At 40.6% G+C, this 21,069-nt stretch overlaps 1 protein-coding gene across 2 annotated transcripts; it reads left to right on the top strand.

Annotated features, from left to right (window-relative positions):
• The first annotated feature begins 1,367 nt into the window (after positions 1 to 1,367).
• On the top strand, positions 1,368 to 7,721 carry igsf5a (immunoglobulin superfamily, member 5a). 2 transcript variants are annotated; one of them, XM_058087180.2, is made up of 9 exons: positions 1,368 to 1,857; positions 2,168 to 2,224; positions 2,859 to 3,170; positions 5,240 to 5,530; positions 5,746 to 5,865; positions 7,076 to 7,100; positions 7,181 to 7,278; positions 7,419 to 7,483; positions 7,589 to 7,721. In XM_058087180.2, exons 2-9 carry the CDS (start codon positions 2,179 to 2,181, stop codon positions 7,691 to 7,693), a joined length of 1,062 nt encoding a protein of 353 aa, XP_057943163.2. In that variant the 5' UTR covers positions 1,368 to 1,857; positions 2,168 to 2,178; the 3' UTR covers positions 7,694 to 7,721. The 2 variants fall into 2 exon arrangements, with proteins under 2 accessions (XP_057943163.2, XP_078643749.1); XM_078787623.1 differs by having other exon boundaries at positions 1,369 to 1,905.
• Positions 7,722 to 21,069: the final 13,348 nt, after the last annotated feature.

Genomic DNA, 21,069 nt, shown 5'->3' on the forward strand with positions numbered 1-21,069 from the left:
GCTGTGTGTTCACGCTCGTGCGCTGTTCTCTGATTGGTTGTTTCACGGGCACGATATCAGAGCAGCGTGCTCTGAGTGGACAGCTACGGGGGCTGATACTGGACATGGTTAAACTCTATATTTTATCAGTATCACTGCCCTGGGCTTTGACACAGTATCATTTTGGCCTTTTCCCGTATCATTCATGGGCGGTTTCTAGGGTACAGGGCCAATTAATACTGTAGTATGTGATAATCTACAATATGTACCACTATTAGAATTTTATTGTGTGCATGTTTATGCTTTACATAAATGTTTGTCAAGCGTCAAGAATCTGCACTTTATTCGGCAGTCCTTGAACACACCATTACTGCTGTGAGATACAAAAGGGAAACTTCTATGTAACAACCCGTCCTCCAAACATTCAGCGAGATGAACAAATAAATGATTGTAAATATTACTGGAATTACAACAGACAACCAGTATGGATTATGTATGTGGACGCGGCTTGGAAAAAAACGACTTCCAGGAAAGCTTGTTGGGACGACCCCTTGGCCTGTAGGGAAAAGAGAGCCTTGTACTGTATGTTTCTATGTCTATCATCTCAACAGGAAGCATGCCGTGCTTGGGCGCAGATCCGTGCATCCACACTAGTCAAACATGCAGCAGGCCCAGGCACGATACGACACCTTCAGTTCGCCATCAAAGCTCTTGTTTATTCTTTAAAAATACATCCATAAATGTGACTAATCTGACACATGGTGCTTCCCAAAATTAAATCACAGGAATACATCGCCGTGTAAAGAGGGCAGTGCCCCTGACCTTCTTTTAGCACCAGTCTGGGCCTAGTGGCAACACCGCCTAATAAGCTCAGTAACAATAAACCTTAGTCGGCTTTAACTATTGATTAACTGACAGCTGACAAAACAGAAAATAATCTCCACATTAAGTCGAGCTCTAACAATGTCTTTTTCATTGTGGCTTCGCTTCTACTCTTAGACAAGAGGAGCAATTAGTTGGAATTAAAACATGAATTCAAGGCTATGACCGATGATCTTTGACACGCCGGTTCGGGTGCCAAACATTTGCTTCCATACAGTATACAGTATAGCCGACCCTCCCCCACCACCATCCGCTTGTTTTTGCGGTTGTCTGCTTGCCTATGCCTGTACAATGCTAGCTGTGTCTGGAGACATTCCAGCATATGACACTGCCACCTTCATAACACAAAAACACAAAAATTGTCCAAGTTATTTATTTTATATGTGTGTCAAAAATGCTGTTTTAGTATTTAAAAAAATATTTTTTTAAGTTAAAAAAGATTAAAAAGTATGGACCCCCGCCTTTATTTTATTTTTTTATAGCTTGTACAGTATACTCGCCACCACAATGCCACCGAAAAAATAAACGTTACCCTGCAGTGACCTCTAGTGGTGAACCTTGAGTATGTCAACAGTTGACAGTTTGATACAACTGTCACACACATCCCGTTGCATGTCCAGGACGTTTTTATTGCTTAAATATGTTATATGTACAGCTGATTCATTGTTAATTACATTTCAAAACACCCACTGTAACCAATGCCGCCATGATCATCACCAAAAACGCTAAGATACTTTAGCAACGTTAACAATAGTAATACGCAGTATTGAACGGAAAGTCCGCCATGATGGTAAGCAAAAGACTCTGTAAAGATGCCATTTTAATACTGTGTGAAACAGAGACTGAGTAGAGCACCAGGCTCTCGGTAAGATGTCAAGGTCCCACCCACAGCCCAGTGACAGTGTATGACGTCGGTATGAGTACTATGGCTGCATAAGTGCCGGTGCTTTAATGGCCATAAATGAACTTTGCTCTCTGAGACTGTTTCACATACAGGTGGGGACCTCTTGTTCACCTGTTCTTCCAGGAAACGACACATTGGAGGTATGAGTCTTCATTACAATTCAATATTCAATGTGAAAACTACTAAATACTAGAGCTGTATAGGTTTTGTGGTAACGGATGTGTTTTTTTCTTCCCGACTGCTGGGTAGCTTATATACAGTACAAACAATATTGATATCTGTGTTTATTACAATTTTCTAGCACTGACACTACTTTACAGTTTTGGTTAAAATTTATTTATATATTTGAATTAATATGTTAAACATATAGAAATACAAAGTTTCTCTGTTTTTATGTTACAGCTTTTATAAACATGGACATTGATTCTTGCATCTGGCTAATGCTGTGTGCAACTGGAGGTCAGTACTGCATAACAAGTAATTTGGGATGCTATTTAGTTTCATTTATAAAAAAAAAAAAGGTAAGGTGTCATGGATTTTAAGGATTCATGGATTTTACCTACTCTAGGAAATTATAATATTGTCCTCAATAATAATCCTTAATACGACATTTTACACCAACTGTTTGAGTTTCAGTCCTCCAAAAACAAGCCATGTTGAATATTTGCAAACCTTGAGCAAACAGGTAAATGCCATGGATTCCTTTTTATTGTTCGGAATGATGCAAAGTTCAGCCAAAGGTTGCCACTGATGGATGTCTGTGAGTGCTTTCAAATAAGGAATATATTTACCATGAACTAGTAAGATTTATGTTTGCTTTAAATGGCTTTGGATTCATATGGGTTAAAAACATATCTAACGTAATTAAAGACGCTCTCTGGCATTAGAAATAGCATTATTAGAATGGTAAGGAACAGCGGCGTCACTAGGTTCTGTGGACAGGGGGGGCTTAGCCCCCTGGAGATGCACAGGATATGAATTAATGCAGTACATATTAAGAAAAAAAAATAGGACCAATGACGCCACTGGTAAGGACCCATGTAAGAAATGCCACTCACCAATTCCTCTCACTGCATTGTCATTCCACGTTGAGTGATGGGACAGTTCCAGGTGGAGCCCCTCACTGCCACGGTTCTGACAGGCTCAGATGTGCTCTTCACTGCCACAGTCCAGGGAACGTGGGCGGTCATGACATGGAATGTCAAAGGTTTCCTGGTCCTCACCGTTCCCAGAAACGGCAACGTATCTTCATCCTCCAAACAGTTTTCGGCCTCATTCTGCTCCAGCGGGGACACCGGCTGTGTGGCGTTCACCATCCACAACGCCACACGCATGGCGGCTGGTGAGGTCATCTGCACGGTTCAGGGAGACTATGGATCCAAATCAGTATGGCTACATGTACAAGGTAAATTACGCAACAATACAGAAATGAGAAAGAAATACAGTGAAGAAAATAAGTATTTGAACACCCTGCTATTTTGCTATTTCTCCCACTTAGAAATCATGGAGGGGTCTGAAATTTTCATCGTAGGTGCATGTCCACTGTGAGAGAGATAAACTAAAAAGAAAAATCCAGAAATCACAATGCATGATTTTTTAACAATTTATTTGTGTGATACAGCTGCTAATAAGTATTTGAACACCTGAGAAAATGAATGTTAATATTTGGTACAGTAGCCTTTGTTTGCTATTACAGAGGTCAAACGTTTCCTGTAGTTTTTCACCAGGTTTGCACACACTGCAGGAGGGATCTTGGCCCACTCCTCCACACAGATCTTCTCTAGATCAGTCAGGTTTCTGGGCTGTCGCTGAGAAACACGGAGTTTGAGCTCCCTCCAAAGATTTTCGATTGGGTTCAGGTCTGGAGACTGGCTGGGCCATGCTAGAACCTTGATATGCTTCTTACGGAGCCACTCCTTGGTTTTCCTGGCTGTGTGCTTCGGGTCGTTGTCGTGTTGGAAGACCCAGCCACGACCCATCTTCAATGCTCTGACAGAGGGAAGGAGGTTGTTCCCCAAAATCTCACAATACACGGCCCCAGTCATCCTCTCTTTAATGCAGTGCACTCGTCCTGTCCCATGTGCAGAAAAACACCCCCAAAGCATGATGCTACCACCCCCATGCTTCACAGTAGGGATGGTGTTCTTCGGATTGTACTCTTCATTCTTCTTCCTCCAAACACGCTTATTGGAATTATGACCAAAAAGTTCTATTTTGGTCTCATCTGACCATAAAACTTTCTCCCATGACTCCTCTGTATCATCCAAATGGTCATATGCAAACTTAAGACGGGCCTTGACATGTGCTGGTTTAAGCAGGGGAACCTTTCGTGCCATGCATGATTTCACATCATGACGTCTTAGTGTATTACCTACAGTAACCTTGGAAACGGTGGTCCCAGCTCTTTTCAGGTCATTGACCAAGTCCTGTCGTGTAGTTCTGGGCTGATTCCTCACCTTTCTTAGAATCATTGAGACCCCACGAGGTGATATCTTGCATGGGGCTCCACTCCGATTGAGATTGACCGTCATGTTTAGCTTCTTTCATTTTCTAATGATAGCTCCAACAGTGGACCTTTTTTCACCAAGCTGCTTGGTAATTGCTCCGTAGCCCTTTCCAGCCTTGTGGAGGTGTACAATTTTGTCTCTGGTGTCTTTGGACAGCTCTTTGGTCTTCGCCATGTTACAAGTTAAAGTCTTACTGATTGTATGGGGTGGACAGGTGTCTTTATGCAGCTAACGACCTCAAACAGGTGCATCTGATTCAGGATGATACATGGAGTGCAGGTGGACTTCTAATGGGCAGACTAACAGGTCTTTCAGGGTCAGAATTCTAGATGATACACAGGTGTTCAAATACTTATTTGCAGCTGTATCACACAAATAAATTGTTAAAAAATCATGCATTGTGATTTCTGGATTTTTCTTTTTAGTTTATCTCTCTCACAGTGGACATGCACCTACGATGAAAATTTCAGACCCCTCCATGATTTCTAAGTGGGAGAAATAGCAAAATAGCAGGGTGTTCAAATACTTATTTTCTTCACTGTATATGCAAGTTTTCTTTGCGGGTTATTGTGTGTAGCTGCTCTATAGGAGACCACAACTCAATACAAAAGGGTTAAAAAATGAGCATAATAGGCCCCCTTTAAACAGTCAAAAAGGTTAAAAGATTTAAAAAGGTTAGACAAGAAATGTAAGTGAAAATAAGTGACTCACGCATATTTTCGTCCTCACGCTGTTGTACTGTGGCGTTTTTGTGTCATTGTTAAAACATATCGCCGCAGTCCTGACTGTAAGCTGTAGTCAACTACGAAAAAAAAGACCATTAATTGTTTTTAATTGTTTTGGCTCGGGAACAAAATAATGCAGATTCAAAGACCCTATGACTGACAGGTCCAGGAAAATAGTACAATATTGCCAGGTAAAACTGTGTTTACAAGGTGAATGACGCCCAGTCTCCCCTCTCCCTCAGAAAGTGGTATAGTCCGTATCAAAGAAGGGAATATGACAGTAGTCCAGGACCAGGAGGTTGAGTTCCACTGCGAGACATCAGCTTGGTTCCCGACCCCAGATATCAGTTGGACCCTGAATGGCGACGCGGTGGACAAAATCCTGTACAACAGCACGAACGCAACGAGTGGGAATTACTTCAACTCCTCCAGTTTACTGAAGTTTCAAGCCGTCAAGGATTCTACCGTGGTGTGTTTGGCAACGTTACAGACACTCCAAAATCCAATATCCAGCTCTGTCCACATCGTGGTTGGTAAGAAATCAGTCAACATTATTTGTCTATGGGTTGGAATACAGCATGGTCTCAAAACCACTAAAATGGATTGACTGATGTAGAAAAAAAGGACAGTCGGGGACTTTCGAAGTACACATGAATAGAAAGTAAAGATAGTAAAATGGCAGCTCCTTAAGTGAAATTTAAAAACTAGTTTCTTATCAACGTAATTGTGTCATTTTCATGTGTAACAGTACCCAAGCCTCCAGACTGGACTGTGCTGATAGCTGTGGTTTGCTCCTTTGGTGGTTGTGCTCTGCTAGTTTTACTCATCCTTGGGATCATCTTTTGCTACAAACGCAAGAAAGAAAAAGGTATTTCCTAATTTTTCCAAAAAGAACCAAAACACTTTTTGGCGGTATATGTATGTTTGTATTGGCTGGCCACCAGTCCAGGGTGTACCCCGCTTCTCACCCAAAGACAGCTGGGATAGGCTCCAGCACCCCCGCGACCCTTGTGAGGAAAAAGCGGTAGAAAATGAATGAATGAATGAATGTATGTATGTTTGTGGGCTGCACGGTGGTCATGTGGTTAGCGTGCAGACCCCTACCCTAGATAGACATCTCCTTATGTTGTATTATTACCAAAAGTTCCCACAAATTCCGTAATTCTGCATTTTCCATCACAACATTCCCATTGTAAACAAATGACTCCACATTTCTTAACCGATTTAACCATTCCAACATGAAATTCCCACTTTTTTTTAACGGAATTCCACATTTTTACCAAAAGTATTTCAGTTTAGCGCTGCACGGCGGACGAGTGGTTATCATGCAGACCTCACAGCTAGGAGACCCCGAGTTCAGTCCCACCCTCGGCCATCTCTGTGTGGAGTTTGCATGTTCTCCCCATGTATGTGTGGGTTTTTTTCCGGGTACTCCGGTTTCCTCCCACATTCCAAAAACATGCTAGGTTAATTGGTGACTCCAATTTGTCCATAGGTATGAATGTGAGTGTGAATGGTTGTTTGTCTATATGTGCCCTATATGTGCCCTGTGATTGGTTGGCGACAGATTGGTTGAATACAGATTTTCTTGCAGGCCATTCATACTGTCTGTCAAACATTTGCAGCATTTCTTGAAATTAATTCTATAAGCCACTGGTTAATTGGTGACTCCAAATTGTCCATAGATATGAATGTGAGTGTGAATGGTTGTTTGTCTATATGTGCCCTGTGATTGGCTGGCGACCAGTCCAGGGTGTACACTGCCTCTCGCCCGAAGACAGCTGGGATAGGCTCCAGCACCCCCCACATACCTTTGTGAGGATAAGCAGTAGAAAATGAATGCGTGTTTGTAAAATATTTGCAAGCTGTCAAATGTTTCAAAACTGCTTTACGTAGGCTATGCCAACACCAATACTGAAATATTCATGCAAAGTTGCGTACATTTTGCAGTTAGCATACAATATGGCACGCATAGTCATGTTATTATGAATACATTAAATGAGTCCAACTGTTTGTTTTTTTTTTGTTTTTTTTTAATTACAAAGACACTTTGAAATAATATTATTGTCTCTTGGCAGAATCCAACTACCAAGACGAAATGACGTAAGGAGCCACGTTACACAAATTTACTGTATCAAGTACGTTTCCAAGAGTGATGCACCTTATCCAATTTATCTTGGTAGTAAGAGAGTGAGGACTCAGAGCCAGTTGAGCGGTTTGAGACCGCCTGGACAGAAACAAGGTCGAGTCAATGCAAGTTATGCGACAGATGGCCAAACAAGTAAGACACACATGAAAAGTTGACATTTTATGAGTAGCTACCACTTCATTTGAGTTGTTCTATTCCCGTATTAATCTGAATATTGTAAATATTATATAACATTGGAGACACAAATCAAATCAAAGCACTCCCGTTCACAGGTGTTGCCACAAGTGACCTGACAGATGGTGGCTTTTTTCAGAAAACTACTTCCAATACTTTTGAGGTAGGATTTATTAACATCTGAAGCAACCATCTTGAAAAAAAAATCGATTTGAAACAGAGGCGATGCTGCATAAAAAATATTTGTTATTGCTTTTTTGCATTGTAGATGCCCGATGCCGTGCGTAATAACGAGATGGAACATGGCTACAGAAGCACCTACAACAGCGTAGATGCTGACTTGAGAAAACACAGGCATGCAACTATTGTGTAAGGACTGCAGACACCCTGGAACCCCAAAGACTGAAACATCTACCCTCGGAGCTTTTGAGGTTTTTCAATACCTGTACAGATCTAGGAAAACAAATTTTGATGTATATGGAATTGTACATATGTTTTTTATTTTACAATGGGAAAGTAAAAACTGTGTTTTTCACATTGATTCAATGTAGTATCACAAGATTTTGTCCAAAATGGCGGAGTTTGCGAACCAATGTTAAATAGTAGTGTGTTGGGATACAGACCATGACAATGGACTGGGCGCTCCTGCTCATTAACAATGAAAAACTGCAAGGATAATACTTTGAGGTAATGAAGACTTTCATTGGCTGTGTCATTCCCCCCCCCCACACACACACACAAAACGACTCCCATCACTTTGTCCTACAGACGAGCAGGCAGGGAGTCACAGCGGGCTGGTTGGTCTGTAGTGTGGAGCGGGAGACCAGCTGATTGGTCTCCTGCATGCATGTGGGGAGGGGGGGGGGAGCCATGCTGGCTCTATAAAAACAACATCCAGATGAAGAGGATTGTTCACTGGAGGCACTGCTGACCACGCTGACTGGATCCAAACATTCACAGCACGGCCATGAGTGAGGTATGTACCCCTTTTCTATAAACACCACTTTTATTGTACCTTTTCTATGTTAACTTATTTCAGCATATTTATTATACATACTTATTCAACATATTTGCATACTAGGGTCACGAGAAATACAAAATTGAGTTAGTGATTTTTTTTTTTTTTTTTTTTAAATCGGTTTCAGTGATAAGTGAATTATCCTGATTTATAAATGGAATATTTTCCCCATTTGGCGCCAAGAAAACCTTCTAAAATCAGTTCTTAACATTATTTGAGCCCTCAAGACATGAAATAACACCCCTAGAGTCATTTTTACACTAAGTTGTAATATGACAAACAAAACAACAGTTAGGTCTAACAAGAATTTTTTTTTAAATTATACAGTAATAGTGGGCGGCACGGTCTAGTGGTTAGCGTGCAGACCTCACAGCTAGGAGACGAGGGTTCAATTCCACCCTCGGCCATCTCTGTGTGGAGTTTGCATGTTCTCCCCGTGCATGCGTGGGTTTTCTCCGGGTACTCCGGTTTCCTCCCACATTCCAAAAACATGCTAGGTTAATTGGCGACTCCAAATTGTCCATAGGTATGAATGTGAGTGTGAATGGTTGTTTGTCTGTATGTGCCTTGTGATTGGCTGGGACAGCTGGGATAGGCTCCAGCACCCCCTGCGACCCTCGTGAGGAAAAAAGCGGTATGAATGAATGAATGAATGAATACAGTAATAGCATCGTAATGTCCGATATTGGCTTTTTTTTCCCCGAAAACTGATATTTTCCGCTACAGATATGAGCTGATACCGATATGTGTAACATGACATATCACCTATGAACACATACATAATGTATACAGCATTTTTTTATATCGGTTTTCATGATCAGGAAAAAAATCAGATATATTAAATTTTTATGCCGATATTGGACTCATAATTATTGGTACCGATAATAAACATCCATCATAGTGATGTTATGAGGAACAATAATGTAAATTTAGTCACATATATAAATATATACATTTTTTGTTGTAATGTTATAATAAACAAATAGATGGGGGGGAGAGGGGAGTTACGGGAATTATGTCAAAATATTATGGGAATAAAGTCATTATCAAATGAAAAAAAAGGAGCAAATAGCCAAGTTCATACGAATAATAAACATTTCACCTATATCACAAGGCAGGGATGTGTTTTTTTCCTCGAAATATGTAAAATCTCCATCGTGTTTCTATGACATTTTTTCCATATGTGGCTCTCAAGTGTTGACATTCTACACTGAAGCTAACTGCAGCGTGAACACACGCTGGAAGATAAACACGATAAACTCCCCCCAGAGTTCACCTCAGCAGGGTGCCATGATGTCACCGTACAGCTCAGATGAAATGCCCACGTGAATCCATCATACAGTTGCCTTCTCTCCTGCAAGAGTCTTATGAATAAAATATACCAAAGTACAACTCAGGAACTTTTAGAACACGGGTCTCAAACTCAATTTAATTGGGGGCCACTGGAGCTCGGGTCTGGGTGAGACTGGGCCACATCAGGTTTTCCAAAAAAAAAAAAACGCATTTATTAAAAACAAAAATCTTCGCTTTGGTTCCAATTTTCTACAAGAAAAGCTCTGATAAAACATTCCACTGCTCTCAAATATCTTTATTTTTATTTTTCTACACAAGATGAAAAATGAATAAACAAATCAAGAATAAAGAAAATCAATCATTCATTCATTCATTTTCTACTGCTTTTCCCTCACGAGGGTCGCGGGGGGTGCTGTCTTCGGGCGAGAGGCGGGGTACACCCTGGACTGGTCGCCAGCCAATCACAGGGCACATATAGACAAACAACCATTCACACTCACATTCATACCTATGGACAATTTGGAGTCGCCAATTAACCTAGCATGTTTTTGGAATGTGGGAGGAAACCGGAGTACCCGGAGAAAACCCACGCATGCACGGGGAGAACATGCAAACTCCACACAGAGATGGCCGAGGGTGGGAATTGAACCCTGGTCTCCTAGCTGTGAGGTCTGCGCGCTAACCACTAGATCACCGTGCCGCCCAGAAAAATCAATCAATCAGTAATAAATAAATAAATATAATATAATTTATACTCTTTTTTTATTTACAACATATTGCGCAACTGCAGGGTCTTGAGACACATGCTAACTCGCAAACTAGACAGCTAGCGACCTAAACGGTAGCCTTCAAGTTATTTCCTTTAAACTTTAAATAGCCAAAAACTTACCACTTCCACACAGATAGGGAGGATAACTATTAATAGTTATTTAACCTTTAACATGAACATTAATCAAACGTAATAATTTTTTCTGGGTACATGATACCATACAGCATCCATATCAAACTTGCGCGGGCCGCACTAACATTAAACTTTCATATCAAGGCGGGGGCCTCAAAGTAGTGTCTTGCGGGCCACATTTGGCCCGTGGGCCGCGTGTTTGAGACCCCTGTTTTAGAACATGTTAACCAGTAAGAATCCGGAGCCGTTTAAAGTGAAATGATGAGAGAGTACAGTTCTAGTCAGACCAGTGGTCACATGGTCAAAACCTGCTCTGCTGTTTCAGACTCAGCAGCGGCGATGGATGGATTAATAATTTAAGCAGAGCTGGATGAGAGAGTGATGGTTTCTGCTGGGAAATAAATCAAACAACATGCGAGCCAAATCAAATCTACCCCACTCACGTATTGATGACACATCCATCTTGGAGAACTCGGGGAGTAGTTTGGTGTGTTGTGTGCTTTGAGAGTGAAACAAATTCAATCTGAATGAAGCAGCTGCAGCATCCCAGATGCTGGAGCGACTCTGCTTATTTTTTTTTTACCAGCAGTGATGCTACACTTTGTGATGCTACGGTGGAGCCTCGGCCTGTCAGGGGGAGAAGAGCCGGGAGCTGCTAAGAGCAGGAAGACCTGACATGCTCCTAGGGGTGGAGGTGGGGGGCGGGGGGAGGGATCCAAAATGTTCAGAAAATTCAACATTTTCCCTGTATCTAATTATTATTACCTGCTACTACTACCACATTACTATTCCAACATCAAAATAGTCAGGATATTCATGCTATTAGAACAAAAATTCCCACATTTTCCCCCACATTCCAGAATGCAAAATGCCTTTGAGCTAGCAACTTCCACATTTTTAAACCGATTCTGGCTTTTCCAAAGTCAAAATTCGGGACATTTAACCTTTCTGCTCCTACATTGCTAGGTGTTAACATGCTAATGTTAGCATATTAGCATTGCTAGCATACTAGCATTTTTAGCTACTTTCATGTGTAGCCACATATAAACACTTATCACTGTCATGATAGGTGTTAGCATGCTAATGTTAGCATTGCTAGCATGTTAACATTAGTATAGTTGCATTTTTTGCCATTTTCATAAATAGACACTTATACAGTGAAGAAAATAAGTATTTGAACACCCTGCTATTTTGCTATTTCTCCCACTTAGAAATCATGGAGGGGTCTGAAATTTTCATCGTAGGTGCATGTCCACTGTGAGAGAGATAAACTAAAAAGAAAAATCCAGAAATCACAATGCATGATTTTTTAACAATTTATTTGTGTGATACAGCTGCAAATAAGTATTTGAACACCTGAGAAAATGAATGTTAATATTTGGTACAGTAGCCTTTGTTTGCTATTACAGAGGTCAAACGTTTCCTGTAGTTTTTCACCAGGTTTGCACACACTGCAGGAGGGATCTTGGCCCACTCCTCCACACAGATCTTCTCTAGATCAGTCAGGTTTCTGGGCTGTCGCTGAGAAACACGGAGTTTGAGCTCCCTCCAAAGATTTTCGATTGGGTTCAGGTCTGGAGACTGGCTGGGCCATGCTAGAACCTTGATATGCTTCTTACGGAGCCACTCCTTGGTTTTCCTGGCTGTGTGCTTCGGGTCGTTGTCGTGTTGGAAGACCCAGCCACGACCCATCTTCAATGCTCTGACAGAGGGAAGGAGGTTGTTCCCCAAAATCTCACAATACACGGCCCCAGTCATCCTCTCTTTAATGCAGTGCACTCGTCCTGTCCCATGTGCAGAAAAACACCCCCAAAGCATGATGCTACCACCCCCATGCTTCACAGTAGGGATGGTGTTCTTCGGATTGTACTCTTCATTCTTCTTCCTCCAAACACGCTTATTGGAATTATGACCAAAAAGTTCTATTTTGGTCTCATCTGACCATAAAACTTTCTCCCATGACTCCTCTGTATCATCCAAATGGTCATATGCAAACTTAAGACGGGCCTTGACATGTGCTGGTTTAAGCAGGGGAACCTTTCGTGCCATGCATGATTTCACATCATGACGTCTTAGTGTATTACCTACAGTAACCTTGGAAACGGTGGTCCCAGCTCTTTTCAGGTCATTGACCAAGTCCTGTCGTGTAGTTCTGGGCTGATTCCTCACCTTTCTTAGAATCATTGAGACCCCACGAGGTGATATCTTGCATGGGGCTCCACTCCGATTGAGATTGACCGTCATGTTTAGCTTCTTCCATTTTCTAATGATAGCTCCAACAGTGGACCTTTTTTCACCAAGCTGCTTGGTAATTGCTCCGTAGCCCTTTCCAGCCTTGTGGAGGTGTACAATTTTGTCTCTGGTGTCTTTGGACAGCTCTTTGGTCTTCGCCATGTTACAAGTTAAAGTCTTACTGATTGTATGGGGTGGACAGGTGTCTTTATGCAGCTAACGACCTCAAACAGGTGCATCTGATTCAGGATGATACATGGAGTGCAGGTGGACTTCTAATGGGCAGACTAACAGGTCTTTCAGGGTCAGAATTCTAGATGATACACAGGTGTTCAAATACTTATTTGCAGCTGTATCACACAAATAAATTGTTAAAAAATCATGCATTGTGATTTCTGGATTTTTCTTTTTAGTTTATCTCTCTCACAGTGGACATGCACCTACGATGAAAATTTCAGACCCCTCCATGATTTCTAAGTGGGAGAAATAGCAAAATAGCAGGGTGTTCAAATACTTATTTTCTTCACTGTATAAACACCACTACAATGTGAGGTGTATTAGCTTGCTGACATTAGCTTGTTAACACTGCGAACGTTAGCATTGCTAGCATGTTAACATTAGTATAGTAGCATTTTTTGCCATTTTCATAAATAGACACTTATATAAACACCACTACTATGTGAGGTGTATTAGCTTGCTAACATTAGCTTGTTAACACTGCTAACGTTAGCATTGCTAGCATGTTAACATTAGTATAGTAGCATTTTTTGCCATTTTCATAAATAGACACTTATATAAACACCACTACTATGTGAGGTGTATTAGCTTGCTAACATTAGCTTGTTAACACTGCGAACGTTAGCATTGCTAGCATGTTAACATTAGTATAGTAGCATTTTTTTGCCATTTTCATAAATAGACACTTATATAAACACCACTGCTATGTGAGGTGTATTAGCTTGCTGACATTATCTTGTTAACACTGCGAACGTTAGCATTAGTATAGTAGCATTTTTTGCCATTTTCATAAATAGACACTTATATAAACACCACTACTACGTGAGGTGTATTAGCTTGCTAACATTAGCTTGTTAACACTGCTAACGTTAGCATTGCTAGCATGTTAACATTAGTATAGTAACATTTTTTGCCATTTTCATAAATAGACACTTATATAAACACCACTACTATGTGAGGTGTATTAGCTTGTTAACATTAGCTTGTTAACACTGCTAGCCTGCTAACATTCGCAATGTAAAGCTGTAGATCAAATAACTGCAGGATTAGACGTCAACATACAGTTGGGGGGGAATAAATATTTGATGCTCTGTGCATTTACAAATGTATGAAAGAGACAAAATGTGCTCCCAACTCCCTTGACATCATTAACAAGCTCCTCCCTTGTAACACTGGGGCTCGTCCTTCATCTTTCTCACAATCATGCTTACTCTTATGTAGGTCTATAATATTTTCCCTGAGGCCCTTTGATGGCTCTTTGGTCTTGCCCATGGTGGGGGAGAGGTTGGAATGGAAGAGACCGTTTCTGTGACATTGTCTTTTCGCCACATAACGAGTTGAGATTAGGAGTTCTTTCTTAAAGGGACAGGACTGATTTGTGTGTTTCACGGACACAACTATTTGGTGGTGGGGGTGTGGGGGTCATATACTTATACTATACTGGCCAAAATGTGGCAATACTGATAAGGATGCAGAAGAAAAAAGATGACCAACAAATGAATCTGGTGCTCCTGTTTTTTGTCTTCCAGAAACAAACCTCTGCAACCATGACTGGAATCAGCAAACAATCTGCTGGCCAAGGTAGGTTCTGATCATCATCAACTCGTTCAATACCGAACACGTCGTGATACAAAGGGCAAAGCATACCAACAAAAACAAAATGTAGCACGAAAGCTATAGTAGCAAGCTAACAAGGGAACATGGAAGTACTGTACTGTTGCAGAATAGACAGCTCAGGTCAACCCTGGAGGGAACCATGAGGAAAAATAGAGCACAGGACAGGAAATGCCAGACGGAAACCAGGAACTGAAAGAGTCTGCCAGGATGCAGACCTTGACATTTCTGGAGACGCGTTTGATTGGGTGAGTTGTTCGGTATTCCTAACATGCTGCCATAATCAGTCATTGGCTTACTTCGCTTCTTCCTGGGAGCCACTATGAACATGACCTTTCAAAAACCTCTCATGGGAATATTCCCATCATGCACTTTGGCACTTTCATGCATCAGCACAGTACGCTTGTGACAGTCTCATGTGCTTCGCTTTCAAAGTTGAATGCCATCTGTAAAGTGGATACTTGTGTGTGTGCATTTTACGCTCGTGAAATTTGAATAATTTCGAGGCCAGTCCTCTACTTTATGTTCAAAATAACTTCAAAAGTTCTCAATGACATTTTCAGGAATTATCAGAAATGGGATATGGAACAACCCATTCTCCTCATTCCAACAAGTCTGTCAGGATATTCATTCCATTAGCACAGAAATTCCCACATTTTCCCCACCGGGAAGCAAAATGCCTTGAGTGATGAGTTCTAGCTACTTCCCAACCGATTCAGGCTAATCCAAAGTCAAAATCCTCAACTCATTATGGACATTTAGCCTTCCTGGTACATTGTGCTAGGTGTTGGTATGCTAATGTTAGCATGTTAGCATAGCTAGCATACTCATGCTAGCATTTTTAGGTGGGTAGCCACATATAAACACTTATCACTATTGTACCATCATGGTGTTAGCATGCTAATGTTAGCATGTTAGGCTTGCTAGCATACCTATGCTAGCATTTTTAACAAATTTCATGGGCAGCCACATATAAACACTTATCACAATCGTACAATCATGTTGTTAACATGCTAACGTTAGCATGTTAGGATTGCTAGCATACTTACTAAGATTAAGATTAAGATATGCCTTTATTCGTCCCTCAGTGGGGAAATTTGTATTGCACAGCACAAGAGTACAGAGTCAGTTAAGTTATGCTAGCATACCAGCATTTTTAGCACATTTCATGGGTAGCCACATCTAAACACATCACTATCACACTATCATGGTGCTAGCATGCTAATGTTAGCATGTTAGGATTGCTAGCATACTTATGCTAGCATACTAGCATTTTTTAGCAAATTTCATGGGCAGCCACATATAAACACTTATCACTATCATACTATCATGGTGCTAGCATGCTAATGTTAGCATGTTAGGATTGCTAGCATACTTATGCTAGCATGCTAGCCTTTTTAGCAAATTTCATGGGCAGCCACATATAAACACTTATCACTAACACACTATCATGGTGCTAGCATGCTAATGTTAGCATGTTAGGATTGCTAGCATACTTATGCTAGCATAACTAGCATTTTTTAGCAAATTTCATTGGCAGCCACATATAAACACTTATCACTATCATACTATCATGGTGTTAGCATGCTAACGTTAGCATCTGGTGTGAAGGAGGGTGAGGACATGAGGAATGCAGCTCTGGCTGAGAAAAGAAGAAGGTGGAAGCAGAGAGAGTGCCAGCCACAGCAACAATCAACTTTCATCAGTGGAAAAAAAAACACCAGAGGGATTGCCATTCGCGAGTCAACCACTCCCATCATTGCCGCTTACGTCATCTCTACGGAACTACAAACATGGAAGAATGCCGAAGAGAAGAGACTAGCATGTTAACATTAGTGTAACCAGTTATTTAATTAGTTAGTTATTTAATATTATTTAATTGCGATCAATAAAAACTGTTGGAAAATATCGGACTAATATCAGAAGAGATTAGGTAAACTAATTATTACAATGAAATAACTTTGCAAGCTTACCTGTGCAGCAAGTGTTTCCTTATGTGTGTGTTTGTCCAGTTACTTCCTGTTGTTTCTTTATTGGTTCTTGGGCGTCATGTGATCAAGAGGTGAAACTCACATGACTCAATCACATGACGCTGACCAACGTGTGTTAGTTTAATTACTCATTTTATTTATACTTTATATATATATGCATTTATAATTATATGAAAGGGTATTATAATCAAATAAAAATATATATAATATATAAAAATACATTTTATTACTATTTTCCACTTGGGTTACACCAGCATAGTAGCATTTTTAGCCATTTTCATAGCTAGACACTTACATAAACACCACTGCTACGCAAGGTGTAATCATTTTTTCATCATTTTCTTCTTATGGGTTGACATATTTTGCAGGAAAAGAGATCAAACGTACTGTTAACCCTGCAGTCTGGCTCCCATCCCCCATCTCTTCACAGATGAGAAGAAGAGCAACCTCCCTCAGGACTTTGACATCGACATGGATGACCCTGAGACAGCGAAGGCCGCTGTGGCCATCCAGTCGCAGTTCAGGAAATTTCAGAAGAAGAAGCAGGATGGGAAGTCGTAGAAGGCAACCTGATGTGGGGAATCGAACAGCAGCACCAGCGACTCAAAAAGAGTGCTGTACTAAATACTGTACAGTACTGTAGTAAATAGATAGATATTAGAACATTAGAACAAATATTGAACATCCCTATATCCATTGTGCTAGTCCTTTTCCATATTTTCTGTAGCATCATTAGATAAACTTTCGCGTTTGACTGAAGATTTACTCGCTTGAGATTATTTTATTAAAAGAAGCTACACTGGATAGGACCATTCTAAAAGCCAAGCTTCAATGTGCAAGTTTTTTTTTCATTTTTTAAAAATGATTTTTTTTTAAAGGCAAACACATAAAACTGTTTTTACAGCAAAACCCTATACCTTAAAAGGAATATCTATGTAATTATTTGCGTAGTCAAGTCACTGGATCCAATAAACAGGTAATGACAAATCAGGCAGCGGTTCAATAAATAAAGTTTTTTCAAATTTTCTGTTTCCTTCACTTTTGACTGTCGAGACATAAACACATTTCAGCTGGAGACACTGGAATGGAAGGAGACAAGCCTGCCACCTGCCGGCGCATGACAGAATTACAGCTATAATTGGATATAATGGCTATAATAGTAAATGCATTATTTTGGTATGCTAGTCATTGTTTGGTCGCTTACTACTGTTTGAGTATGGCGTATTTACATATTTGGCGTATATACACCACCAGCGACTCAAAAAGAGTGCTGTACTAAATACTGTACAGTACTGTAGTAAATAGATAGATATTAGAACATTAGAACAAACATTGAACATCCGTATATCCATTGTGCTAGTCCTTTTCCATATTTTCTGTAGCATCATTAGATAAACTGAAGATTTACTCGCTTGAGATTATTTTAAGGTTTTTTTCATTAAAAAAAATGATTATTTTTTTAAGGCAAACACATTTTTTTACTGCAAATAACTATACCTTAAAAGGAATATCTATGTATTTATTTGCGTAGTCAAATCACTGGAGCCAATAAACAGGTAATGATAAATCAGCTAGCGGTTCCATAAATAAAGTTTTTTCAAAATGTCTTCACTTTTGATTGTAGCGACATTAAACACATTTCAGCTTGAGACGCTGGAATAGGAGACAACGCTGCCACCTGCCGGCGTATGACAGAATTACAGCTATAATTGGCTAGAATGGCTATAATAGTAAATGCATTATTTTGGCATGCTAGCCATTGTTTGGTCGCTTACTACTGGTTAAGTATGGCGTATTTACATATTTGGCGTATATACTGCTTCACGTTTATCTTTAGATTTTCTATTCTGTCATTTATATTTCATATCGATTTGAGAGTATAGCTTGATAATATTTGTCGGAGCCGTCATCAAAGTCATCGTCATGCATGTCAAACTCGCATGGGACAAATTGGGCAACAGCCATTTTATTAAGCAAATTTCAACTTGGTGTTAGTTTCTCTTTATTTCAGTGCCACCAAAGTGAACACCAAATGTTAAAAAATAAACCGTGACATTGTTAAAAAGGAATCATCAGAAAGTTAATCATAGAACTAAATTGTAGAAATCGACATGAAAGACCTTTTGCCGAAGAATGGCTAATATTCTTCTCCCTTCGGCAAAGGAACAGAAACACGCCGGGGTAGACCACAAAAAGAATAGAACAAACAAAAAGTAACAATTTCTTATGTTCTTTTTCTTATATCATTTTTTCTGGTATTTCCCATAGATATATGTTTGGTTTGAAGGGCGTGGGTGGGGGATCTGCTAGATTGTCTCACATGTTTTCCCTGTGGAGGAGCATGGCTGCTAATACAGCAGTGTTAGATCTACTGAGGCCAGAGAGAGCCCTGAGGACTCGTCCTATAGTGCACTGAGAGAGAGAGGGGGGGTCTACAGGTGGTCCTCGGGTTACGAACCAGCTCCGTTCCTGGACTGGGATGTACGTCCAGTTTTAGTGTGACTTGTTCCTAAATGAACTTCTATAGGCGTAAAATACAAGAATAAAAAGGATTAGGATAAGGAGTAAAGGATAAAAAGGAGTTCTGTGGAAGAGTATGGAGGAGTGTAGCGTGCAGAGGGAAAATTATATTCACTAAAAGTAAAATAAAGTAAATAATTCATGGTGTCATATTTGTAAATACATAATTCATTCATTTTCTACCTCTTATCCTCACAGGATAAGAGGTAGGGGCGTGCTGGAGCCTATCCCAGCTGTCTTCGGGCAAGAAGTGGGGTACACGCTGGACTGGTGGCCAGCCAATCACAGGACACATATAGACAAACAACCATTCACACTCACATTCATACCTATGGACAATTTGGAGTCGCCAATTAACCAGTGGCTAATAGTTTAAAGATAAAGAATTCATTTCAAGAAATGCTGCAAATGTTTGACAGACAGTATGAATGGCCTGCAAGAAAATACGTGTCACAAACGGCAATTCCACGACTTCACAGAGTGAACGATGATGTGCAATATTTCCTTTACTATATCATGATATGGTATCATCATTTTTGGACTATTAATATTAATATATTTTGTAAGGAGGTGTTTATCTAGGGTAGGGGTGGGCAAACTTTTTGACTTTTAACAAAATTGATGGGGGAGGGGCAGACTATATATTTTACACATATAATTCTAACAGGGCTGCACTGCGGTCTAGTGGTTAGTGCAGACCTCACAGCTAGGAGACCATGGTTCAATTCCACCCTCGGCCATCTCTGTGTGGAGTTTGCATGTTCTCCCCGTGCATGCGTGGGTTTTCTCCGGGTACTCCGGTTTCCTCCCACATTCCAAAAACATGCTAGGTTAATTGGCGACTCCAAATTGTCCATAGGTATGAATGTGAGTGTGAATGGTTGTTTGTCTATATGTGCCCTGTGATTGGCTGGCCACCAGTCAGACAGCTGGGATAGGCTCCAGCACCCCGTGTGACCCTCGTGAGGATAAGCGGTAGAAAATTAATGAATGAATTCTAACAGTCCATCTTGAATTATTGTCATGCAACCTGGGATGGCCCGAGGGTGGGATTGAACTCAGGTCTATGAGCTGTGGAGGTCTGCGTGCTAACCACTCGACCGCCGTGCAGCTTTCAAAAGTGAAAGTTATGCTTGAATTTTTTTTTTTAGTTGGGAACCGATATTTTCCTGAAATTTCCCTATGTTCCAGTGCTGATTACTAAAGCTCAATAGAAGTCATCAAAAATGAGCGGTACTGAAGGGGTTCAATTCCCGTTGTTTCATGGCTTTCCTTTTCTTTGGCGTACTTGGGAGACACAACAAGGCGGAACGGAAGAGAGTCTTAATGAACGTATGGGAGCCACTTCGTAACCATGAACCGTCACAGGTCGAGGACCACCTGTATTTGGATACACTTGAGCTGTTGGGGGGAGGGGGGGGGGCGTTGTGAAGTGCAAAACCCTCAATTGTGGAGAAGAAACCCTCCCTGTTCTACCTAACATCACTCACCACCACCCTGGCACACAAGCAGTGGCAAACTACCTGAATACATAGCCGGAATGGTCCAGCCCTGTAAGCACACTCACAACATAGTTACTTTTCATCATTACAGTACAGTGTACAGTATAGAGCAAATAGTTCTCATAGACTTTTCTTTTTTTTTCATATTGCACCATCAGAGAATGGGACACAGAGAAAGATCAACAGAGACGCGCCATTTTCTAATGAAAACAAAGATATGTTTGAAGACCATATTAACCAAATCAATTCTTCTTCCCTGTAATATCCACAAATAAAAGTGATTTCTCTTTTTTATATATATATTTATAGTAATAAGAATAATAAATCTTCACATTGGATCATGTCATACGTGTGACAAAATGCTAGGCTGGAGCCGTCCAGCCAGCGATGGTAATCGTCTTTTTTATTGGTCAGTCCCCATGCATCCATAGGAAATAGATG

The sequence above is a fragment of the Doryrhamphus excisus genome, linkage group LG21 (genome assembly GCF_037039965.1).
Source record: "Doryrhamphus excisus strain RoL-2023G ecotype Guam linkage group LG21, RoL_Dexc_Guam_v1.1, whole genome shotgun sequence".
NCBI lineage: Eukaryota > Metazoa > Chordata > Actinopteri > Syngnathiformes > Syngnathidae > Doryrhamphus > Doryrhamphus excisus.

Bases quoted from the DNA above. Each gene is read 5' to 3' on its own strand.
- igsf5a (XM_058087180.2), top strand. From the start codon at position 2,179: ATGGACATTGATTCTTGCATCTGGCTAATGCTGTGTGCAACTGGAG. The intron at 3,171-5,239 runs GTAAATTACGCA...CCTCTCCCTCAG, and splicing joins AGTATGGCTACATGTACAAG to AAAGTGGTATAGTCCGTATC. The intron at 5,866-7,075 runs GTATTTCCTAAT...GTCTCTTGGCAG, and splicing joins CAAACGCAAGAAAGAAAAAG to AATCCAACTACCAAGACGAA.